This window comes from Phaeodactylum tricornutum, chromosome 5 (assembly GCF_000150955.2).
Source record: "Phaeodactylum tricornutum CCAP 1055/1 chromosome 5, whole genome shotgun sequence".
Taxonomy (NCBI): Eukaryota; Bacillariophyta; class Bacillariophyceae; order Surirellales; family Neidiaceae; genus Phaeodactylum; species Phaeodactylum tricornutum.
In genome coordinates this window covers 527,331-549,462 of record NC_011673.1, presented here as the reverse complement: position 1 = coordinate 549,462, position 22,132 = coordinate 527,331, and the positions used below count along the sequence as shown (strand labels likewise).

At 49.2% G+C, this 22,132-nt stretch overlaps 8 protein-coding genes across 8 annotated transcripts; 4 read left to right on the top strand and 4 right to left on the bottom strand.

Moving 5' to 3' along the window:
- Positions 1-30: 30 nt before the first annotated feature.
- On the bottom strand, positions 31-2,117 carry PHATRDRAFT_44887 (predicted protein). The gene has a single exon (XM_002178764.1). It carries the CDS (start codon positions 2,009-2,011, stop codon positions 320-322), a length of 1,692 nt encoding a protein of 563 aa, XP_002178800.1. The 5' UTR covers positions 2,012-2,117; the 3' UTR covers positions 31-319.
- Positions 2,118-3,079: 962 nt separating this feature from the next.
- Positions 3,080-5,704, top strand: PHATRDRAFT_44886 (predicted protein; the record flags this gene model as incomplete). The annotated part of the gene is made up of 2 exons (XM_002178984.1): positions 3,080-5,414; positions 5,498-5,704. Exons 1-2 carry the CDS (start codon positions 3,099-3,101, stop codon positions 5,702-5,704), a joined length of 2,523 nt encoding a protein of 840 aa, XP_002179020.1. The 5' UTR covers positions 3,080-3,098.
- A 40-nt stretch (positions 5,705-5,744) lies between these two features.
- On the bottom strand, positions 5,745-9,068 carry PHATRDRAFT_44885 (predicted protein; the record flags this gene model as incomplete). Its single annotated transcript, XM_002178763.1, has 6 exons — positions 5,745-6,317; positions 6,385-6,978; positions 7,045-7,399; positions 7,480-7,573; positions 7,656-8,314; positions 8,400-9,068. The coding sequence occupies 6 exons, from the start codon at positions 9,066-9,068 to the stop codon at positions 5,821-5,823; spliced, it is 2,868 nt and encodes a 955-aa protein (XP_002178799.1). The 3' UTR covers positions 5,745-5,820.
- A 549-nt stretch (positions 9,069-9,617) lies between these two features.
- On the top strand, positions 9,618-10,694 carry PHATRDRAFT_34425 (predicted protein; the record flags this gene model as incomplete). Its single annotated transcript, XM_002178983.1, has 1 exon — positions 9,618-10,694. The coding sequence occupies one exon, from the start codon at positions 9,618-9,620 to the stop codon at positions 10,692-10,694; it is 1,077 nt and encodes a 358-aa protein (XP_002179019.1).
- A 57-nt stretch (positions 10,695-10,751) lies between these two features.
- PHATRDRAFT_44884 (chitinase glycoside hydrolase family 1) lies at positions 10,752-11,899 on the bottom strand. Its single transcript, XM_002178762.1, has one exon. It carries the CDS (start codon positions 11,848-11,850, stop codon positions 10,816-10,818), a length of 1,035 nt encoding a protein of 344 aa, XP_002178798.1. The 5' UTR covers positions 11,851-11,899; the 3' UTR covers positions 10,752-10,815.
- A 2,508-nt stretch (positions 11,900-14,407) lies between these two features.
- PHATRDRAFT_34423 (predicted protein) lies at positions 14,408-18,493 on the bottom strand (the record flags this gene model as incomplete). Its single annotated transcript, XM_002178761.1, has 5 exons — positions 14,408-14,433; positions 14,481-16,235; positions 16,345-16,823; positions 16,927-16,944; positions 17,046-18,493. 5 exons carry the CDS (start codon positions 18,491-18,493, stop codon positions 14,408-14,410), a joined length of 3,726 nt encoding a protein of 1,241 aa, XP_002178797.1.
- Positions 18,494-19,113: 620 nt separating this feature from the next.
- On the top strand, positions 19,114-20,103 carry PHATRDRAFT_34422 (predicted protein; the record flags this gene model as incomplete). The annotated part of the gene is made up of 1 exon (XM_002178982.1): positions 19,114-20,103. One exon carries the CDS (start codon positions 19,114-19,116, stop codon positions 20,101-20,103), a length of 990 nt encoding a protein of 329 aa, XP_002179018.1.
- Positions 20,104-20,676: 573 nt separating this feature from the next.
- On the top strand, positions 20,677-22,129 carry PHATRDRAFT_44882 (predicted protein; the record flags this gene model as incomplete). Its single annotated transcript, XM_002178981.1, has 1 exon — positions 20,677-22,129. One exon carries the CDS (start codon positions 20,677-20,679, stop codon positions 21,961-21,963), a length of 1,287 nt encoding a protein of 428 aa, XP_002179017.1. The 3' UTR covers positions 21,964-22,129.
- Positions 22,130-22,132: the final 3 nt, after the last annotated feature.

Here is a 22,132-nt window from a genome sequence, read left to right as displayed (position 1 = left end):
TCGGCGTAGTGTACGCTTGTACTTAATGTTAGTGGTTTGCCCGCGTGCTAGCTTTCAATTAAATGTACGGTAAATGCAAAGAACTTTCTTTAGTGCAACAGGCTTGCCAAGATACCCCGAGATATTTACTCTCCGAGGCAACCCCTAGCCAAGAGCTAGCTTCTTGCAATCTTTTCAGTCTAACTTGTTTGTGGTGATTGCTCTGACCTTTCGCGCAATACAACGACAAAATCCGCGAGCTACCGTCTGAGCAGGGCTCAACCCGGTTACTGTCTCAATCATTGGCTAGACGGGCATACGCCTTCGTCAAAATCATGAATTAAACTTTCTTCTTTTCCTTCTTTTTCGAGGGCCAGGCATCTTTAAACACGTAATCAATCTTTTTGTAGTCCAGACCCATCCCGTTTTCCCGCAGTGCTGGTAGAAACACTTTCATCATTGGCTTGCCTACAAATCTACAAAGGTGATCCTCTACGGTCTGCGTGGCAGTATGGATACCAAAGGTTTTGAAAAATTTTGCCGTCGTTCGAACTTTGCCCAGCCCATACTTTTTCATGTCCTTTGTATTGTACTCTGTTTCCGGGTAGGACGCCATACCAATAATTACATTCAACCTTTTCATAGCTCTTACACCCGCACCCCGATAGGAAGCCAAATTCTCCCAAAATAGAGGTACTTTTTTGCGCTTTTCTTCGTTGTCCTTGACCGCGTACATATGGAACATGACACCACGCTCGGGAGCGTAATAATCGTATCCAAACGTAAATCCTCGCAGCCCGATGGAAATTTCTTCGCCTTGAAAGACCATGGGGAGGTATTGATCGTATGGAATTTGAATGACAAAATGACCTCGGGCAAACGAGAAACCCGCCGCCCAAAACGGATGCAGCGTCGGTTGCCCTTTGATTCCAGCCGGTCCTTCCGGTTGTTGGCCGTGCCGCAAATGTTTGTTGGCGCCGTGTCCTTCGTAATCCGACGCACACATGATCGGACGGTTCTCGTGGGTTGATTCGTGCGTGATCGGGTCAATGGAGCCGTTTATGTCTGACACATAGGTGGAGAGAACGGCCATTTCGTTCTTGGCGGATTTCCATTGCTGGACAATGTCGTCATCCCATCCTTCAATGAACCGTACGTGCGAGTCGATCTGCATGGCAAAGTATTCGCCACGGTAGTGCCGATGCGCAAGATGTCTGGCAAAGACTGGGCCAACGGCAAGGCGAGCGTCCATTTCGAAGACGTCAATCAGATGGCGGTACTTGCATAGCGCTTGCGATGGGTCTTCGTTACAGGGTTTAGCGGGCTGTGCACAGACGGAATCACCCTCGACGCGTTGATCAAGGATGGCGACACGGATTCGATCGGGGTGTGCAGCGCGGGCGAACAAATCTTCCACCGTCAGCGTACATTCAGGATCGCGGTAGCTGGCGATGCTACAATAGATCGTCTCAAGGCCATCCAAAGAGGAGCCGATCTTCATTGTCTTTTCGAAAGACATGAGTTCATCGCCGTTGCCGAGATAGTCGCGGATTGATCCGCCGTAGGCCGCGCCATGCGAGTCTTCAAAGAATTTGGGAACCATCATGGTTTTGGGCAGGTTGGAAGGTGAATCGCGACCCTTTTGATTCGGATTGACATCAACTGTCTCCAGTCCGGAATGTGGGATTTCTTCCACATCTTTTCCCACGTGTATTGGGAATGTACGCTGCAGTCTCTCGATCGGACCTTCCTGTTTCTTCGGTACGAGTATTTTTTGGGTTACCGACGCCGCATGCAGCGTGGAAGGGAAGCTCGTTGTCGCGGTGCCGGAGACCGTTGCTGATGTAGTCAATGCATCGTGGTCGGATGCCGACACTCGGTAGTACGTGGCGAGTGTGACGGTCGAGTATAGGAACAATAGCGCCACGAGTGCGAACGCAATGGGCTTATCGACGCCTGATTTCCGACTACTACTTCCGCTGGCGCGACTGGAAGTTTCGGAGCCGTGCAACGGGTACCGCGTCGCCCCCATTCTGTTTTCCAATGATCGTCCCTTGTTCTAGGAGCAGCCCAATTCACTGTCGGTCAAGGAGAAGCAACGAGATACAAAGATCGGATTGTTTGCTAGTCTCCAGCTATGATGCCCTTGGAAATGATGACTCGTGCAAAACCATAATTTACAGTTAACATTTGTAGGCTGTCTCTACCGTAGTATTGGGCTGGACTTTTGTGCTTGTACACGTTATTGCACGTCGTACTCGGAGTATCACGCCCGCCCATAAAGGTAGGTAGCAATCCTTGCCATCGTCCGTTGAGGTTTTCGTGGTTCGTAGAGACGAAAGCTGTGACGTCATGGCTAGGAATAGGGTTTGCCAATATGGTCTCTGGGGAGATGGACAGATGAAATGGACTCTAGCTATGGCTAGTAGACGGAGACTGACTGTGATTGTAAGCTGATACAAATAGGTGATTTCCTTGGTCGTATGCTATACGTGTACCACATTGCTTTCCCAGTGAGTCTTTGTCAAGACTGTATGCAATTTGTTGAAAAAATAAAAAGAAACGGAGAAAGCTGATTTTGGGAAGGAAGGAAGAGGACATCCAAGCTTACATTGTGAAGCACAATGATCCGCCAGCAGCTATTGCGCATGTTTCACTATCAGATATTAATTGACAAAGGATTTCGCGGCTTGCACGGAATTTTGGAATCGCTCTATTGCGACTTTCGCTCACGGGAAGGTGGCAGAATTGAGATTTAAAAATATTTAAAGTTTATGATTTCAAAGTTTCGAAAACTCGCGTACTCTACGGAGTTGTCGTGTGCATTGGCGATTACATAAGAACGCCAGCCGTGACCAATGTACGCGGCGGCACTCAATGGATTTATCTAGAAAAAGTCACGTTAATTGGCAATCCGATGAAAGAAGTATGTAAGCTACAATTACATTGATGTCTATGGCATACACAAAAAAGTCAACGGAACACCTAGCCGCACTCGCTACACGAGTGATCGAGAGTATGCGACGGAAGTAGACCACCGCAGAAGAGCGACCGATCATGTGTAGCAGGCAGTACGCTCAAACTTTGAAAGGAGTGGACGGTTCTTGACGTCCCTTAAGATGGCCACAACGGGAGCTCCTACCGTTTATCCTTATAGTTACAAGTACACCCCCACCATGGAGTCTCCGTACAATAGCACTACCGCTGCCTATCATAGTCAGCGTTCCGTTACTCCCGCGACGAACAATACCCGCGCAATGAATGGACGGTACTCGTCAGCCCCTCGCGATCGCGTTGGAAATCTTCCTCACCACACCACTCCGAGCCACAACCCGACTCGTGCCATGACACCCGATCGTTACATGGGCGCGGCTTATAACAGTAACGCTGCGGCAGAGGAGGTGCCACTACGCAGAGCGCCGGCGGCGAATGGATTGATTCGTTTAAGTTTGAAGAAACCCATGGGCATCGTGTTCGAGCCAATGTACGATCCGCAACAACCTTCGCATCAGCGAGGTGTCCGGATTTGCGATCTGCCTCGAACCGGTGCTGCCGCTCTTTCACATCAGCTCGAGATTGGCGACGAGCTTTTGAGCATTAACGATAGAACCGTTTCGAGACTGAACTTTGACGAAATTATGGATTTCATCATTGAAGCGGATCCGGAATGCGTGCATTTGTTGTTTCGCCGCCCACGGAAGACAGCCACAGTTTCGCCCCGAGCTTTGTCGGCACCAAGGAAGATCGAGAACCCTCCTGCCGAAAACACTGCTTCCAAAATAAAATGGGAAGAACCGGAACGCACTATATCTGAGAAAAAGAAACGACCCAAAAAAGGGACCAAAAAGCTGCGCAAAACAAAAAAGAAGGCGTCTCGTGAAGACGAAACGACTGGGACACTTACAGAAGGAGACGAGTCCTACGTCCAGCCAAAATCATCTCGGCGAAGTGGCAATCGCGGTTCCAAAGCATCGAATCCCTATGAATCCGAGTCCTTCTTGGACACGTTGATTGACACTATTTGTTCGAACTCCAACAATATTTGTCGTGACACTTTTCGAAGGGTGGGTTCGTTTTCGGATTACGAGGATTCATTAGAAAACGAAACGCTTACATCGGAACGCGACGAGTCCTCCTATGTTACTTACGAAGACGACTCGACGGTGGACCCGCAAACTAGGAAAAAAGGATCTGCGTCAAAACCCAACATGAAAAAAGATGAAAAGCATGACAATGCACACGTTCCCGTGAGCAAAGTCACCGACCACCCCGAACAATTAGTTTTGCCCGATACAGCCATCTCTAAAACCATGTCGATATCTACTCCGAAGCAGCCTTCACCGCCAGCGATACCAACAACGGCTTTGGGCCCCATCAATACAACCGCAAAAACTCCTGCTGCTCCAGTTCAAGAAGTCGAATACGATGATGAATTTGACCATGGTGCGGAGGTTTCCGTTATGGAAAGTTTAGGGGGGCCGTCTTTGTTACTTGAAAAACAACGCATCGCTATGAAGACACAGGCGGCCATCACCAATCACACTGTGCCGGAAGACATAATTTCCCAATTTGGTCAGGGTTACCCAGCTCACCCAGGCATGTCGACGGCCGAGACTATCCAAGCTGATCCTCTCCAGTTCTATTCATATGTTGTTGAGTCCTTGCTTGAACAATACGAACCGGAGAAAGTCCGACTTTTGGACAAGCTGCTGGCGAAGTATACAGGACGCGAAGACCATTTAGTGCAAAAACTGTCGGTTCGTTACCAAACGCAAAATGGCACAAGCAATGATCAAGCCTTTAATGATGCTGTTCAAAAAACAAAGTCGAGTCTAGCAGCGGATGTTGCCATTACTGCTGCAAAGTACCGCATGGAAGAACAAGGATCTTGGCCCGAGAAGGAAGAAAAGGTGGACGATATGCCAGTCTTGAGCTCTCGCTTCTCAGAAAAGGAAGATGAGGACGAAGATGATGATCATCGCGCTATGGAAGACGAAGATGATGAAAGCGGCTCAGAGTATTCGAATGACGTCGATGGCACATCTCCTGCCGTAATTGCCCAAGTGTCTGAGCTGCTCAACTATGTGTATGGCAAAACATCGGTACCCGGTCAAATCGATCGTGTGAGTACCATTATGCGAGCATACGAAGGGCGCGAGGCGGTCCTGCTTGAATTGCTGGAAACCAAAGCTCTGATCAAGGCTAAGAAAGAAAAGGAAAAATCTGGTCCCTTGCCATCCTTTTTACGGCACTCCCAAACAACCAATAATGTTGCAAATGTGTACGGCCACACTTTGCCGCCCGTCACGCCCATGGCGACAAATGAGGCTTTGGAAGCGAACGGTTCTGCAGCTCTTTTACAAGACGATATTTCAAGTATGAGTGGCATTTCGAGTCCCGCTGATGAACATGGAATTGGTCCGACGGCACCAAGGGTAAGTGTAAATTCTATCAGAGTTACCGTGAGTTCACCTTTTGATCGTTTTCTAACGTGGTTCTTTTTCGCGGGGCTTTGTAGACGAATGATCATCAATTGGACTTTTCTTCCACAAACAGACAAACGGAAACGACAGCAATGCCTGCTGCTGTGATACCAAAGAAGAAAAAAGGTTTGTTTGGCGGCTTGTTCAAGAAAAAGTCAACGATTACTACGCCGAATCGAGCTGTGCGCCACAAAAACCACCGGACCGTAAAAGGCGTCACCAGCTTGGAGGGATCCATCTAATGAAGCATGTTAATTTCGCTTTCTATGTGACGCATTTTCGTAGTCCTGATTAAAGTATTTACTGTTTTACTGTCTTTGTGTACGTCTTGACGCAAATTTGTGTCTCAACCGAAGATTTACGAAATGTCAAAGCCAACTTTGTCGCTGTTGCACATACTGTAATCAAGCCGTTCTTCTAGCGTCTCCGAACTCCCATTGTAGGCGAGACCAGGAAGTTTCATCACGTATGTGCAAGTGTGCGCGACCGGCAGGGAGTCTTCGGCAGCCAGTTCCTCAATGTTAAATTCCACGATCAATTTCACACCCTGGTAGGGGAGGTACAACAGGCCAGTAGCGAAGAATAGAACCCGCCGTGGATATTCAGGCTCTGTTCGCGCACGCCGGTAAATTAATTCAGGTAAAGCTCCGACCCAGATCAATTTGCCTTCCTTGTCCTCTTCGAGCCGAAGTATACTTTTCTGGTTCTCAACGGCTTCATGTCCGACACTATCATCGTACTGAACTTCAATGATGGAGCATAGATCTTTCGCCGTGACCTGCTCACGGCTAAAAAGGATCTCGTTAAGAGCACTGATCGATAGCGGTCTGTAAAGGAAAGAAATTTCAACCTCTCCTAAAACAGCAACCCCAGTGAACACAAAATTAAATCATAAGACAGTTTGATGGCAGCCCAAACGTACCGTCCAGAGTAAGCCCCTCTTTAAGAGCTTCAAGCGAAATGTCGCTTTCCTCGATGAACCGTTTATGAGCCATTAAGCGAAAGTTGTCTTCTGTATTTTCTGCTTCTTCGTCATCGCCACACATTTCCACGAACTCGACAACAGGGTTATCGGCTGAGCTTAAATTCGTCATTTTGACTACGTCGGTGACTAAATCAGACAATGGGTAGCCTTTATCAATTGGACTTACACCGCGAAGTAGGTAGTGTCGAAGCAACGGTGGCATCGTGTGTGCTGCCAGTGGAATGTCATGAAAAAAACAATGCAGCATGATTCGTCCGACCGCTCTATAGTAAGGACGGAGCGCAGCGCGAATCTCTTCAATTTCAGCGTTCTTTCCAAATTTGCTTTGGAGCCAATCGTTACCACAAGGTGTAACGTTGCCTCCCTTTTGGTCGCTATCGAAAAGGCTTACATCAAATCCTCGATGATGAGCTTTCAACGCTGGCAATTGCCGCCACACTTCCGAGACAAAAACCCGAGTTGGCCCGCCGTCGTCTACGGCCACCAAACTGTCTTGATCTTCCCATTTCTCAGCCTTCGTGTTGATGGCAGCTGTACAGTAATAAGCAATACACCGAATTTGAAAGAAACACGAAATTTGAGGGAATCTTTACTTACCAGAAAATTGAATATTCCAACGATTTAGCCACACTCCACATTCGTTCTTCTTTAGATTAGAGAATAGAAACCGGTGGCTTTCGTCCTTTGATTGTTTCCAGAATTCAAAACATTCCTGAAGTGAGAAACCATGATCAACATCAAGATCGATTGAAGCTGTACTTTCGATTTTTCTGCAACGGAGGGCGCGCCGACACAAATCAAAAAAGTAGGAGCGTTTCAAGCTGAAGGAATCTTTCTCGCTGTCCGTCAATACAACCTTCTTCGCGGAATCTCTTTTGTCGAGTTTGAAATGCTTCAAAAGGCTATCTTCTGTGTCGGCTTCGAGTTGGTAATCTTTGGCACGGTCGGTAGTCTGGACAAAGGCGAGCCTCGTTGAGACAACTCAGGTAGACAAAAAATTGAAAACATCGAAGTAATTCCAAGACGACTCACCTTGGCCAATTCCTCAAAGTGCTGAGCTCTTCTCTGTAGCTCTTCTGCTTTTTCTTTCTCTTTTTCAAACAGTGTGTGAAGATACTGGATTTGTCTGATAAAGAGTAGTCAATGGTTCAGACGAACAATAGTCGTAAAGAACAAGAGCACAGGAACCACCGCCCAAAACAACATACCTCATAATCTCCGCTTGCTCCATCCTCTCTGCTACCTTGCATGCTTTTCCATTGACATCATACAGAGCTTTATGTCCTACGATTGGCCTTCCTTGAGAGTCTTTCCAATATTCTTTGTATAGGATTCTTAAGTATGTGCCGACAATCCAATGCCAGACACAAGATTGCTTGGCGTCGACGTGACAGAGCAATGCCTTTGGTGCCTTGCCACCGTGGTGAGCACGGCCACCTGTACCACCTTTGTTACTCCCTTGACATTCCGGTACGCTGAGACGGAATTGTGCGCGCCAAGTGCGCATGCGCTTTCCGCAGGGACAGAAGCAAAAGTCATCGGAGCCCAGCGAAATGTGAAAGCCCAAAGTGAGAGGGAGACACTCGGGAAGCGCTTCTATGAACGCTACGAATGCGGCCACAAAATCCTTTGGTGGACCCAGCGTAGGTTTCGATACCACCATGTTTCGTTGCATGTCGTCGCTCGAGTACTGGTCGCTTTCCGATTCGTATCTTTCTTGAATTTCCCGAACTCGCACCGCATCTTGCTGTTGGAGCTTGGCACGTAACGCGTTTTTGGTCTCGTCTACAGCGAGCGGGTATCGCTGCTCGATTTGACGATAATTTAAAGCGGGCAAGCCTAGTGCAACCAAATCGCGGCAAGCGAGCTTTGGCGGAACGAATCAAAAGTTAGAAATGTCTCGATACGAGCATAATACACGGGCGGGTGCAGCGGTGCAGACTTTTGCGTACCATATTTTGGAGCTTCTCGTCATGCGTCATGGCTGCCCATTCGTCTGGTGGTACCAGTACGGGCGCGTCATGATGCTTAAGATTGGCTGACGACGGCTGGGAATCGGAACTGGGCTCGAGCCTAGTATCGTCGCTTGTGTTCCCAACAGGGCGATTTTGCGGATCTCCGTGTGACGCCGACGCCGAAGCTGATACCGTTTGTTGCGAGTGATCTGCGCCACCTTGCCGGCGGTCCCAATCTCTATTCAAACCGCGTTCTTGGTCGTTGTGCCGCAATAGCGGGAATGAGGATGGTGGTGCAGTAGTCCGCTGCCTGTGAGTTGTTTGACGGTAGGATGAGGCACCATTATCAGCACTATACGGCCCTCTCCCGCCGCGATGGTGATCGCGCGACGGAAGCGATGGTTCATAATGCGTGTCAGTTGGTCTCCGTGATGGGTTGTAGCGGTGATGATGATAATCACTATTCTGTAAGGGACCCCGTGATTGGTTGTTGCTGCCGTTCGGGAAAGATCGGATCTCTGGTCGGGGTCGCTTTTCGGGACGATGATCGTGACGTCGACCGCCGTTATAATTGCGATGGCTCATAATGAAGGGCTTTGCTTTCTCCGCTTCGTTGTGGGCTGCCGCTGATTTGTTTCTGTTATTGTCTCCGTTTAGTGTTGGCATATGCCAAGAGCTGTGGTATTGTCGCTGCCTCTTTCAACTCCTTCGATGGCTCATCCATTGTACACGGACTGCACTGTCAGTATGGTGTTGGCTGTGATTGTGACGAAAGATGTGACACAGTGTGACAGGAGCGTGACAACCGGGTCGATTATAATGTTCGCCTTTGGTCGCGCTAGTTAAAGACCATTCTAAGTTTCGAAGCTTAAATGGAAGATGGCGTGTCTAGTTGCAACGAAAAGGCTCAAAATGTCATCACCTAAATGGTGAAATATAAATGGCAATTGCCGTTGGACTACTTCTTCTGTCATAGATCCTGAGCGCATGCCGAGAGAGCGACATCGCCTATCTACTCGCCGATTCATTAATCCTTTTCTGCAACGCTCATGACAAAAGGGATCGTCGGCGCTCGAGGGAAACGCCCCTGCCGTCGACGATTTTGCTCTCATGGATACATTACTGTTAGGCGCCAACTCCAGTTGCAACTTTGACCTTATACTCTCTCTCCTTTCTCTCGTTTCCTAGCTTCCTTGGTCATCATCGCATTGTAGTATGGGTGTTGCTCTGGATAGCTTTATCGAGATCACCGGTTCGGTGCTGCTCTTTTGCCTCGTCTTCGGCATGAGCGCGACGGTGGACGTGTCGGCACTGCGGGCTCAGCTGCAGAACGTCAAGGCCATCGGGACCGGTGTTTTCTTACAGTTTGGCATTCTACCCCTGGCGGGATTTGCGGCGGTCCGCGCCTTCAGACTCAATCACGCCGAAGGCCTGACTCTACTGGTTGTTACCAGCAGTCCCGGTGGATCGTACAGCAACTGGTGGTGCAGCATGTTCAATGCCGACTTGGCACTCTCCGTCACTATGACGGCTATTTCCACATGCCTCAGTACCGTTATGCTCCCGTTGAACTTGATTGTGTACGCGCGTTGGTCTTACAACGACGATATCGTCAGCTCGTTGGATTGGAAGAGTCTGGTCATCGCTTTGGTCATTGTTATTCTCGCCATTGCTTTGGGTATCACCGCTTCGGCCTACTTCAAATCCCATGCCTTCAATCTAAATGCCAACCGCTTGGGAAACTTTGCCGGTATTGCGCTGGTGGTGTTTTCCGCTGTCATGTCCAACTCTGACGCGGACGTGCGCATTTGGGACCGGGAGTGGCGATTCTATCTCGGCGTATCGACACCCTATTTGATCGGCTTGACCGTGGCCAACGTCCTTACGAGTGTGCTGCGACTACGCAAACCGGAACGTGTCACTACTTCGATCGAGTGCTGCTACCAAAATGTGGGAATCGCCACTTCGGTTGCTCTCTCCATGTTTGATGGTGAGAACCAAGCCAAAGCGGTTGCGGTTCCCTTCTTCTACGGCCTGGTCGAGGCAGTCTTTACCTTGATGTACTGTATGATGGTTTGGAAAGCGGGGTGGACCAAGGCACCCTCGAATGTCAGTGTCTGGAAAATGCTTTCGACAAGTTACGAAATCTTGAATATGGAGGAAGACATGGACCAAGCTGACGGGTACGTAAGGCACCAGGAGGGAGGTATGCCGTTAGACGCATCAGCGGTATCCCAAGGCAAAAATGCGACAGAGCCATCCAAGGCATCCATCTTGGCACAACATATATAGATGCGAGCACGTATCGTGGACACCAGCTAAAGGTTTTTTGGCTTTTGTGTCGTCACTCTTAAAATTAGCCTAACAAGAAACCATCCCTACTTTTGGGTTCCCAGAGAAGTAGGCGACATTGCTATAATTCTGGTTCGATTGCTGTATCCGTGTACAGTTTTCCGCTGCCAGCCGCTCGCAACAGAATGCCGCTACGCGCATGCTCAACGGTAGCCTTGTCTTGCCCCAACTCCCACAGAAAGACGCCAGCAAGTTGGGCGTCCCTAGCGTATGCGACTTTGGTTCGGACGTCCTTAGGTGCGTCGAATCTAAATCCCCGCCAGGAGTTGCGCGTATCCGGGACCGCGTCCATTTCGTCCACAATTTCGGCAAATGTTTTGACCCGTTCAGGGTTACTTTCGTGTCGCCCGTAGGCAGGAATTCCCAACACGATTTTGCGGGCGCCCGGCGCATCGTTGTCGACGAGTAAGTGTACCGCCTTGCGGACTTGGTCGAGTTCCGCGTGGTGCAGTGCTTCCGGCTGTGCTCCTTGACGACGTAGCATATCGTACGCCATGAGATGCACGCGATCGACCAAAGTGGCGATGGCCTTCGGCAAGGCTTGTTGGGGATGTAGGGCGACACTCACGTGGACACCTGCATCGTGGAGCTTGTCACAAGCAGCTCGCAAGAACAACATATAGTCGTAGTACTCTTGCTTCGAAAATGGTAGTTCGCAATCAAAGTCGATTCCATAGAGATCGTATGCTTTTACAAGATCAATCAGCTTCTGCAGAAACGTCTTTTGGCGCTCGGTGTCGCCAAACAGGGCAGGAAACCCTGACGACCGTCCCGCCCCACCTATCGTCAACCAAACACGCAAATCTCGCGACTGCTCTTTTTGTTTGAACGCTCGCGCTTGTTGGACTATTTTAAAGTGATCCGCATGGAGACAGCAATTGTCAGATAGCAAACTGGGTTTGGCGTCTACGGAAAAGAGCAACAAGTCTGTCAAATCGAGGACAGTCTGATTAAGATCGATGTAGAAGCGATAATCCGGTAAATAACCGGCCACCACGAAATCAGTATTGTTGCTCTGCACAAAAGAGAGCAAAAGGAGGAACGCAACAAAGGTAAAGATGATCAAACCAGCACTGCCAAGACCTGTTGTCGTCATGGTTGAGCTTGGTCTGAACCGCCTGCACACCTCCTTGTTTGTCGTTGCGGGGCAAGAAAGTGAGAGTCACTCACTGTCATTCGTGCCGTTTACATTTGACTGTCAAGAGAGAAATGAAGTTCGTAAGGCGTCCGAAATTGGAATAGATATGTCCGGGTTCGACGAGGTTCAAAGGATTCGAAGAACATCTCTGTCGCGTCACAACTCGTGCGTTCTGTCGTGAGCGGACGACTTCTCACAAGACTCTCTCGTTCACGGTGTTGTTTCGGTGGGTCGTACCGGGTCGCGGATTCGTCGTGGCCTATCTCGGGTCCACAACTGCACTCGCTATCAGTCAACCAATCTAGAGCTGTAAGCTTACTACTTTACTAACTTCTGAGATTATACGAACTTTATTTGACTATTCTCCTTTGGGTAAGAACCTCTCAAACCCGTGGGACCAGACCTCTTCATTCCTGCGGTTCTGATCTTGTAAATATTCAATCTCACTGGATACTTACATAGTTTGTATCCTTTCCTAATATATTGTGTACTCTTGCATCGAGTATGCTAAACATATATTCTGAGTCCCGCACTCTTGTCTGTTCCTTGCAACACTCCCTTTCATACGAGATGTACCAAAGAGTTCAAACAAGCCAGGCTCTTGTCTCCTAAAGTGTTGGTCTACCATCCACAGAGCAACTTTCGATGCGCCGAAAAAGTCTCCCATGGCAGGCCCTTTGTCATGCAGTCTGCTAACTGCACCTTGGTATCAATTGGGAGGATCTGAATATCACCCTTGCGTACGTACTCTCGAAAGAAATGATATTTGACTGCGTAATGCCAACTTCGAGGCGTCATTCGCGGAACGTTTGCCAAAGTCAAAGCACCATTATTGTCTTCAAAAACTTTCGAATACGCCCGAGTAACTGCCTTCTGCTCAGCCAATCCCATACCTTTATGAACCACTTCTACCAGTGTACGAAGCCGAATCAATTCTCGCATTGCTTGGGATAGGGCCACATATTCGCTCTCCATTGTCAAGAGCGCAATTTCCGTCTGCATCTTAGAAACCCAAATAAGCGGACAACCGGCAATAGTAAAAACAAAACCAGTCCTTGACTTTGCACACATAGGATCTTGATCATCCTCGCGCTTCCACAACCCAGCAAAGTCGGCGTCGACGTAACAATCAATCGCTAATTCGCCGGTTGGCTTCAAAATCAGTCCGTCGCGATTTGTTCCTTTTAGATAGCGACAAATTCGCTTCACAGCTTGAGCATGCGACTTCTTTGGCGCATGAGTAAACCTAGCGCACTGATGGACAGCAAAGGCAATCTCTGGTCGAGAATTCGACGCAAGGTAGAGCAGCATGCCAACGACGGACGCGTAACTCCAGTCCTCGGTCATCGGCTCGCCTTCGACATCTTTCCCTAGCGCATCCGTCGCAGCTGGCGAACGGTCAGAATTGCACTCTTCCAGACCCGTTGCCTTAATCACACGATCTATCAGTCCGTGCTGAGTCAATTTAATCGTACCCGCTTTAGTGTCGCGTTCAAACTGGATCCCAAGAAATGCCGACACGTCTCCTTCAACAGTGAGTTCGAAGTCTTGCTGCAAACTCGCGATCATCGTTTCGATCTTCGTTCCGTCACGGGCAAAGAACAGGCAATCGTCGACGTACACCAGACAGACCATATCTTTATGGATGAACAAGCACGGGTCAATTTCGGTCGACACAAAACCACGCTTCTCCAGGTGCGATTTCAGATGCTCGAAAAACTTCAGCGGAGCTTGCACCAACCCGTACAGACTCCGGTTCAACTTCATGACCGTTTCTGCGTTTGGATCTGGGCTCTGAAAACCACGCGGCAGCTGCACGTAAATTTCTTCGTCTAATTTGGCCTGTGCGAACGCGTTCGAGTAGTCTACTTGACACGTTTCCAACCCGAAAATAATCGACAACGACAACAACAACCGCACCGTCGTCCAAGAAACCACAGGTGCGTACGACTCAAAATAGTCGACTCCTTCCACTTGTTGGTCTCCTCGAACACAAAACCGGGCCTTGAGCTTTCGCATCATCCCATCCGGAAATCGTTTCTTCTTGAATGCCCAAGTCGAAGGTAAGGCGCGTCTCCCTTTGGGAATTGAGCTCTTCGGAACTAGTGTCCATGTACCATGCCGTTCTAACGCCTTGATTTCCTTTGCCATAGCCTCCTGATAGCCTTTGCTGTCGGGACCGCACATTGCTTCGTGATAATTTGGGGTGTCGGGGTCGTGGCGTTTCGTCGAAGCGGCAAACGCTAAGGGATCGCGAAAATTGAACGTCTCCGTCTCGAAATCGCTCTCGCAAAAGGTCTGGTAGGCCAAATCCGCTTCCGACGAGCTCTGTTGACGGCGGATCAGGTTGCAAGCTGCACCAATAAAACACAACAATTCACCAGTATCCGGTTTCGAAAATTTACTGAGGTATCCATGTCCCTGACTGCCGTCGTAGCCGAAACGACGAGGAGGCCGACGGTGACGCGACTCTCGCTTGGGAGGAGGATCCTGGAAACGCACTCGAGGTTCCGGTTCAGGTGGAGGTGGGCTGCGCGGGGTCTCGCGACAAATTTTAGAAGGCGACAAAATACTCGGAGGCTTGTTACTGCTAGGACTTTCTGGCACCGACGGATCAGAAATGGGAAATTGATCTTCCTCAGTTCCAGTAGTGGGCAACACGGCAATTGGAGTAGTTGGAGGCAACTGCAACGGCATATCCGTAGCTCTGTTCTCCCTCTCGAACGATAGATCGGTTGTGTGAGTACCAACTTTGGGTCCCTTTGGCACGCCGTCTCGCAAATCTAGCTGTGGTCGCACCCGGTCCTCTTGGTCGCGAATATTTTGGACTTCCTTTTCACGCTCGCTCAACCACTCTGCGTCAAGTTCGACCGGATCGTCCGCGTCGAAAAAGTACTTGTATCGGGAACCGACAAACATTTCGGTCCATACATTAGGGTCAAACGGCTCCTCGGCAGACATAGAAAGTACGCTCGAGAACCAGTCGTCAAAAACAACATGAAATTGCGGAGAAATGGTAAGTGTCTCGCAATTCAATATCAGTGGTACTGTAGACGAATGCTTACGCGACAGCCCAAGAAAAACTCCTCTTCTCGAACGGGGGCTCCACTTTGGAATTTTCTGTCCGTCTTGCAACTTCGGGTCCAAAACATATGCTGGGCATCCCCAAACATGCAAATCATGCAACCGGTGTCGGGGAACCATAGTCTTCAATAATAAATCTATAGGAGCCGCCATTGTCACCAACTTAGGACCATGATTGTACTGATAGACTGCATAGTCAACTGCCATAGGCCAATAGCAGGCGTCACTCACATCCGGCCACCGAATAGCCGCATGCAGCATAAGCGTCCTTGCCATTGCCATTATAGTTCCAATTGATCGCTCGGCAACCCCATTCTGATGATGTGCGCCGACGCCGCTGAAACCAATACTCTGTTGCATGTTGTGAATTTCTAACATAAATTCCTTCGCTGCGAAAACTCCATTGTCCGTCTGGTAGCTCTGAACCGTGATCCCATGATCTAGCATTGCGCGTTCAAACGACGCCTTTGCCCGGAGAGTCTCACCAGCCGTAAAGTTCACACAAAGTTCAACGTGCACATAACTGCTTGCATGATCGACAAATATCAATCCACCGGAATACATAGTGTCCGCCGATGATTTTCCTTTCGATTCGTACAGCCTTCCCTTGTGAGTCACCTTAAAATGATCCATAGAGACACGCTGGCCCGGAAAAAGGTCACTAGACTTAAGTGCTCCCTCTTTTGCCGGCACTGACTTCGTACTAGAAGCGCCAGTTGCCCTGCGTCGACCTTTTCCATATTGGCACGACGCACACTTAGGATGCTCACACTTAGAAGCTCCCATGATAAGTGGGGTCCGTCCGAGGACTCCCGACTTCAACACTGTTTGCACGGCTTGGAAATTCCGATGACCGAAACGATAATGCCAGCGCAACAACTCTTTCTGACTCGCACTTAGGTTCTGATTTGCCTCGTCGGTCACACACATATTCAACTCCACAGTAGATTCTTCCGATGACTCAACCGAAAACATCTGACTGGTTGGTAGATTATTGCCCTCATCATATGGAACCGTTAATTTGGATTGCGCCCCCATCTCAACGGTTAACGCCTTAGGTCCAATTGAAATTGAAGGTCGCAAACCCGAAAGATCCTGACTTACCAGACTCTGAAGAAAAGATTGCGGGCTCAGTAGACGCTGCCCAGCTTCAGGTACCAAGTAAGCAGGCGTACGAATCGTCAGTACGTCACCGTTGTCAGCGACCACACTCCAAGCAACCACTCCGGCTCCCCCAATAGTGAGGCCTTTCGCGAGACCTTTCAGTACGTGTCAACCGCCATTGTCGTAACTTTCAAACTTGACAAAATCATCGCGATGCGGGGTGACGGTCAGGGTTGCTCCGGTGTCAACCGCCATTGTCGTAACTTTCAAACTTGACAAAATCATCGCGATGCGGGGTGACGGTCAGGGTTGCTCCGGTATCCCATATGACGGCAAAAGTTTGCAGCAACTCGTCCCGGCTCCCTCTCGAAAACCAGTAAGTACTGTCCAAAGCACTGCCCAGAAACGCCATCGGTTGGGCATACTTTTTGTCGACTTCGCTCGCACTCGTTTGCTCACGACACAGTCTCTCCTCTCCCTCTGCAGCGAAGGCGGCACCCCACGAAAATTTAGGAATGACGGGAACTTCAGTCGCAAAGAAGGGGGTGGGAGGCGGACGAATTTTCCAAGGGCCATGGTAATTGAGATTGGGGCGACGACGCCGTACACGAACGCGAACGGCTCGCTGTTCACCGCGCTCTCCTCCATACCAGGCTGAGTACCATCGGGTCACAATGTGACTTCCGAAAGACTCGGCTCTCCCTCCGAGAACCATAGAAACAACCGACATTGGTAACATCACGCTCGAAAGCAGGACAAAACGAGTCAGGTAGGCACCAAGGCGAACAAACGGTACGTACAATCAAGAAAATTTCTTTTGACGCGACGCTTTGCACCAGGACTCACCATTCCTCTGTTGCCATCCTATCCAGGTATAAACAACAATCAACCAGTAAAAGAAAGGGGGTGGGTGTAGATGGTCCACAATCCACTGTAGGAGAGGGTACCACCACCCCTTCAGTCACCATTCCTTGTACAATCCGGCTCCGGCGCTCATTGAAAGAGTGCCACCACCCAACAATTCACCAGTCGCGGCGAGATTAGCTTGGGGTCCTTTCTTTCCGTCGCTTGCTTCTTTCGGTTTGAAATTGTGGTCATGCGTTGCGGTGCCGTGTCCAACACGCCATTCCTTGCAGTGAGCACACCAGTGCCACTCAAGTTTATTTTTGGTCTTGGTTTCGGATTTGCCAGACTTTGGAGCGACGGTGCGCCAGCTTGCCTTGGATTTCTTGGGTTTTGAACTGTTTCCGTTCCCATCAGCAGGCTTGTTCTTGCAATCTCGAGAGTAATGCCCAACTTCCTTGCAATTGTAGCAGGTGATACCAGATTTGTCGCCACTCTTGGCACTTGACACAGCCTTTTGGATAAGGACATTGACTTCGGCTTTTGTGAGAAACCCAGCAGGGGCTCCAGACTTGTCACCTGACCCACCAGCTGGCCCCCATAATCCACTATCGAGAAGCGACGTGTACTTCGACTTAGCTTCGTCGAACAAATCACGGTAGGTAAGACGGTCCGACATCCTCGCAATTGTAGCAGAATCCTTTCCGGCTGTCTCTCGCATGAACCGTTTGACAGCGGATCGCTTACTCATAAAGTCGATCCGAAATTCTTCGACAGTACACTTCGACAAAGCTTCAACCACGGTAAGTAGAACATCTTCGGGAAGTTGTTTCGCGTTTTCCAATTCAATACACAAGTCTAGGAACGACTGTGCAAACTCACGAACATTTTCGCCCTTGAAAGAAGCCAACTTGAGGGTCTCCAACTTTTCTTGCACTTTCTTCAGGCGTCGAATAGAATCCGACTGCACTTCTCCAATAATGCGCATCCAGACAGTTGGCCCAGTAAGAGTCCCACCACGAACAAAAGGACGGATACTTGCGGTCAAATCCGAGTCAAGGTGGTTCATGAGCCACGTACAGGAATCCTTCAGGTTTTTCTTGTCGTACTTGTCAAAAGTTCCATCCTTGCTTGCAAGGTCAATCCAAGCTTCGGTTTGCGAGATTGTAAAACGAGAATGGAAGTCGAGAAAGTTTTTGATTTCCGACGTTGACGGGTCCTTCATGTAGAACACCGTATCCATCCCATGCGTCTCCATATGCTCTTGAGCATCGGTTGCGAAAGCCAAAAGTGAGTAGTCCTTGCTAGAGCGACCAAACAACTTTGCACTTTTCTCACCCTGTCCTGTTCGCGAAGTGTAGATCTTGAGGCCTTTCTCAAATCCCTGCGCGTGATAACAGTAAGGTGTCATTGGTTCATCAATTAGAACCTTGCTCCAATCAGGACTAGGTTCACCTCCTGTCCAAGCATGTGAGTCCACCAGGCCACCGTGTTTCGGTGCGACAGTACCACTCATCACAGCAAAAGTACCTTTGAAGACCTCACCACCTGCTGTAGCTTCGGTCTCCATCAGTCGGATGCGTTGGGCTCATAACTTGTCGTGAACGGACGACTTCTCACAAGACTCTCTCGTTCACGGTGTTGTTTCGGTGGGTCGTACCGGGTCGCGGATTCGTCGTGGCCTATCTCGGGTCCACAACTGCACTCGCTATCAGTCAACCAATCTAGAGCTGTAAGCTTACTACTTTACTAACTTCTGAGATTATACGAACTTTATTTGACTATTCTCCTTTGGGTAAGAACCTCTCAAACCCGTGGGACCAGACCTCTTCATTCCTGCGGTTCTGATCTTGTAAATATTCAATCTCACTGGATACTTACATAGTTTGTATCCTTTCCTAATATATTGTGTACTCTTGCATCGAGTATGCTAAACATATATTCTGAGTCCCGCACTCTTGTCTGTTCCTTGCGACACGTTCTACTTTCCAATATGTTTACCTTCCGTACGACCATGAAGAACTTTGGACACGGCACTACTTTCTGGCACAAGTTTTCTGCGCTTTGTAATGTTGCACTTCTGATACGAAGTGCTATGCCCAGATTCTTTTTCTCTGAGGAAAACAAAGGAACTAAGCAAGAATGAACATTTTCCTCCGATGGAGCAGGAGAGCAATCCTTGCTCTTGCCATGTCGCTAGGGATTACTGTCATCTCATCGACGGATGAGACTACTGCCAACTTGACGGCTCCATGGTACGGAGCTTCCCCCACAAGTGTGCCGTACGAAATGCATAGACGAGGGTGGGAGGAATGTTTGCGGTGCGGGGGTGCTGAGCGGCTAGGAGCTATTGTTGACGTCGTCGACGATCTAACCGAGCTGGACTCCGACGGAGCGAGCAAAATTCTTGACGCTGTCAGAGCGCATGGTATGATTGTTATCAAAGGCCAGAATCTAAGTCGTGCCGAGCAAGTGGAATTCACAAGTAAGCTCGGGGAAGTTATCGTGCTTCCCAGCTCTTTCGAAGGCAAAGATCCGGAACCGTTTCATCCCGCAATTCAACGAATTACAAACTTCTGGGCCGACGGTACCTGGAAAGGGCCATCCGCTAAACTCGGTGCGTACTGGCATCAGGATGGACAATTCTGGGTACCGCCTAAGCATAACGTACTGAGTATTCTGCATGCTCAGGCCACCCCGCCAAAAGGGGGCGAAACGGGCTTTGCCGATTTAAGGGGCGCGCGTGCGACTCTATCCCAACCACTCCTGGAACGCGCTTCACGGGCATCTATCCAAGTATCCGTACGCGATATTGCCGATTTCGCCAAAGGCAGCGAAGAAGACCTGGCGCAATTCCCTGACGCTTCACACGCCATTCTGCAATCTCACCTTCTCGACGGCGGGCCGCTCTTGTATGTGGGGTCACCGCACATGAAGGTCCAGGGATTGGAAAGCGCCGAAGCTGGTAAGGCGTTGTTGGAAATGCTCTTAGCTCACGCCACGTCTCCGGCCTTTACATACTTTCACGCGTGGGACGTTGGTGACGTGATTGTGTGGGACAACACACAAACTTTGCACCATGCCATGCCATACAACAATGATGGAACCGTGAAGCGGGAGTTGTACCGCACGCAGTGTCGATTAAATCTGTCGGAAAACGCTGACAAGGAAGAATTGTAGATTTGCTGTGCTTTGTGAGCCAAATGAACAAAATGGTATTGCACAGCTTCCAGCAGAAACACTGCGTCAAGCCATTTCGTTGACGTTTTGCTTGCCTTGTTATCTCCTGTGTGGTACGGTAGCATGTTGTTTTTGATTGGAAAGCGGGTTATTTAAACCTATATTCAGAATGCATAACAGGAATTTTAGCAATGCCTCGATAGCTTTTTCGAGTTTTACACAGAGTTTGCTGATGTTCCATGCCTTCGGATATTCTAGTATATTAGAGAGTGAGTGAATGTGGCGGTCGATCTTTGAAGGAATCGTAATATCTCCTTATCGCTCACATGTAGTAAATTAGAGATTCCAGATGAAGTCTCTTTGTTGATTTGAAGGGTATAAGGTGTAAGCAACTGTTGGGCTGCCGTGTTTCATCCCTTTCCACCGACTCAAGCGATGACAACGAATTTGTTGTCTCGGCAATTTCTTGTTTTTTTTTTCATTGTCGAGGGCCACTGGCTGTGAACACTGAACGCGCCGAAAACATACCGTTCGTCACTAACACTCGTGCTACAGAGATACCGACATAAGGAGATGACAACAATTTTGGATGATGCGACATATCGGTTATCATCGTGGTGGTACAACGGTGACAACCACCGAACTTACCCAGCCACCTTGGCTTCCCGGACTCCTGGATTTACCGAAAGTTGGGGCCGTGATGAAGACGAGGAGGGAAAAGAGCTACCATCGTGGTTTGCGATGGAGCAAAATCAGCTCGGTCTTGTCTTACAGCAACCGTATCCACAGGCACCTATCACGCTTTTTCAGTACCACGTCGCTTGGGATATCCAGTGGGCTTTACGAGATGCCAAAGTCGATTTTGTTGTCGTAAATGTGCCACATGCCTTTTCTGAATCGACTGGACCATTGCCGGCTTGGAATGATTTGACGGAACCCGAGAGACCAATACTTCTAGGACATTCCCAGCAAGGAATTTTTGATTATCTGCGGAAGCATCATGATTGGAATGTAGACGAGGAACTAAGTACGCCAGCAGGAACTCACCAACTGGAACTGTGGCGGAACCAAGTCGAATCCCTACACGTTTGCTTGGACCTGTTACGGTACGGTCCTGGGCAAGAGTGGAGCAAAATTTACCGTGATCAATCAATGAAAGCCTCGTGCGGCGAAACCCAACCATCTTGGCTGCGGCGGATCCTTGCAGAGTGGAATGTGACCGCCGAGCATCATCGAGGTCGTTACCTTCGAAGGCATATACCTACTAGCAATACGGTGGATTCCGCCCAAAAAGCGACAGGCATTGCGTCGGGCATTTACAAACGATTGTCGGTACAGCTAGCCGACAAGGACTACCTTTTCGGCACCACGAAGCCGTCTTCTTTGGACTACGAAATCGGCGGGCATTTGATGGATGCTTCCGGTTTTGTTCCGTTGCGTGACGCGATACGCGAACACGACAATCTCGTAAGCTTTGCGCAGCGTTTGTGTTCACAAGGCCCACTTTTGTCGGAGTGGAATCGATTAGAGAATGAGCGCAATGCTTTTCAGGTGGAGTGGTTGTGGCTAAATGTTGAAACACTTGCGCCGTGCGTGGGACCACGTGATGCACGATCAGTCGGAAACCACGATAAATACAATCCGTGGGATACTTGGCACCGTTGGAGATTTGGTGGAACCTTTTATCCGGCCTCTACGAGGGCAGAAGCTAAGACGGCAGAAACCCTAAAACTACAGCAAGACTACCTCCATCAGGATCAGTTGTGGTGGTCTGCCGTCACAGCTGCGTCCCTCGTTTCTATTGGTGTCACGCAGTGGATTGTATCAATGACTACGCTGTCAGCCCGCGCATCAAAATAAAAGTCGACGTAGCAAACATCCTCTGTAGTCATTTTGCACAAGATTAAGGTTGCTTCCGGAAAGATCCAAATTGTCTCTATTGACTGTGAGAGCATATGCGGTTGCTAACAGCTGTTGATTCTACGAGGTTGATAACCGTATAATAAGTCTATCAATCTCTCGCCCCGCC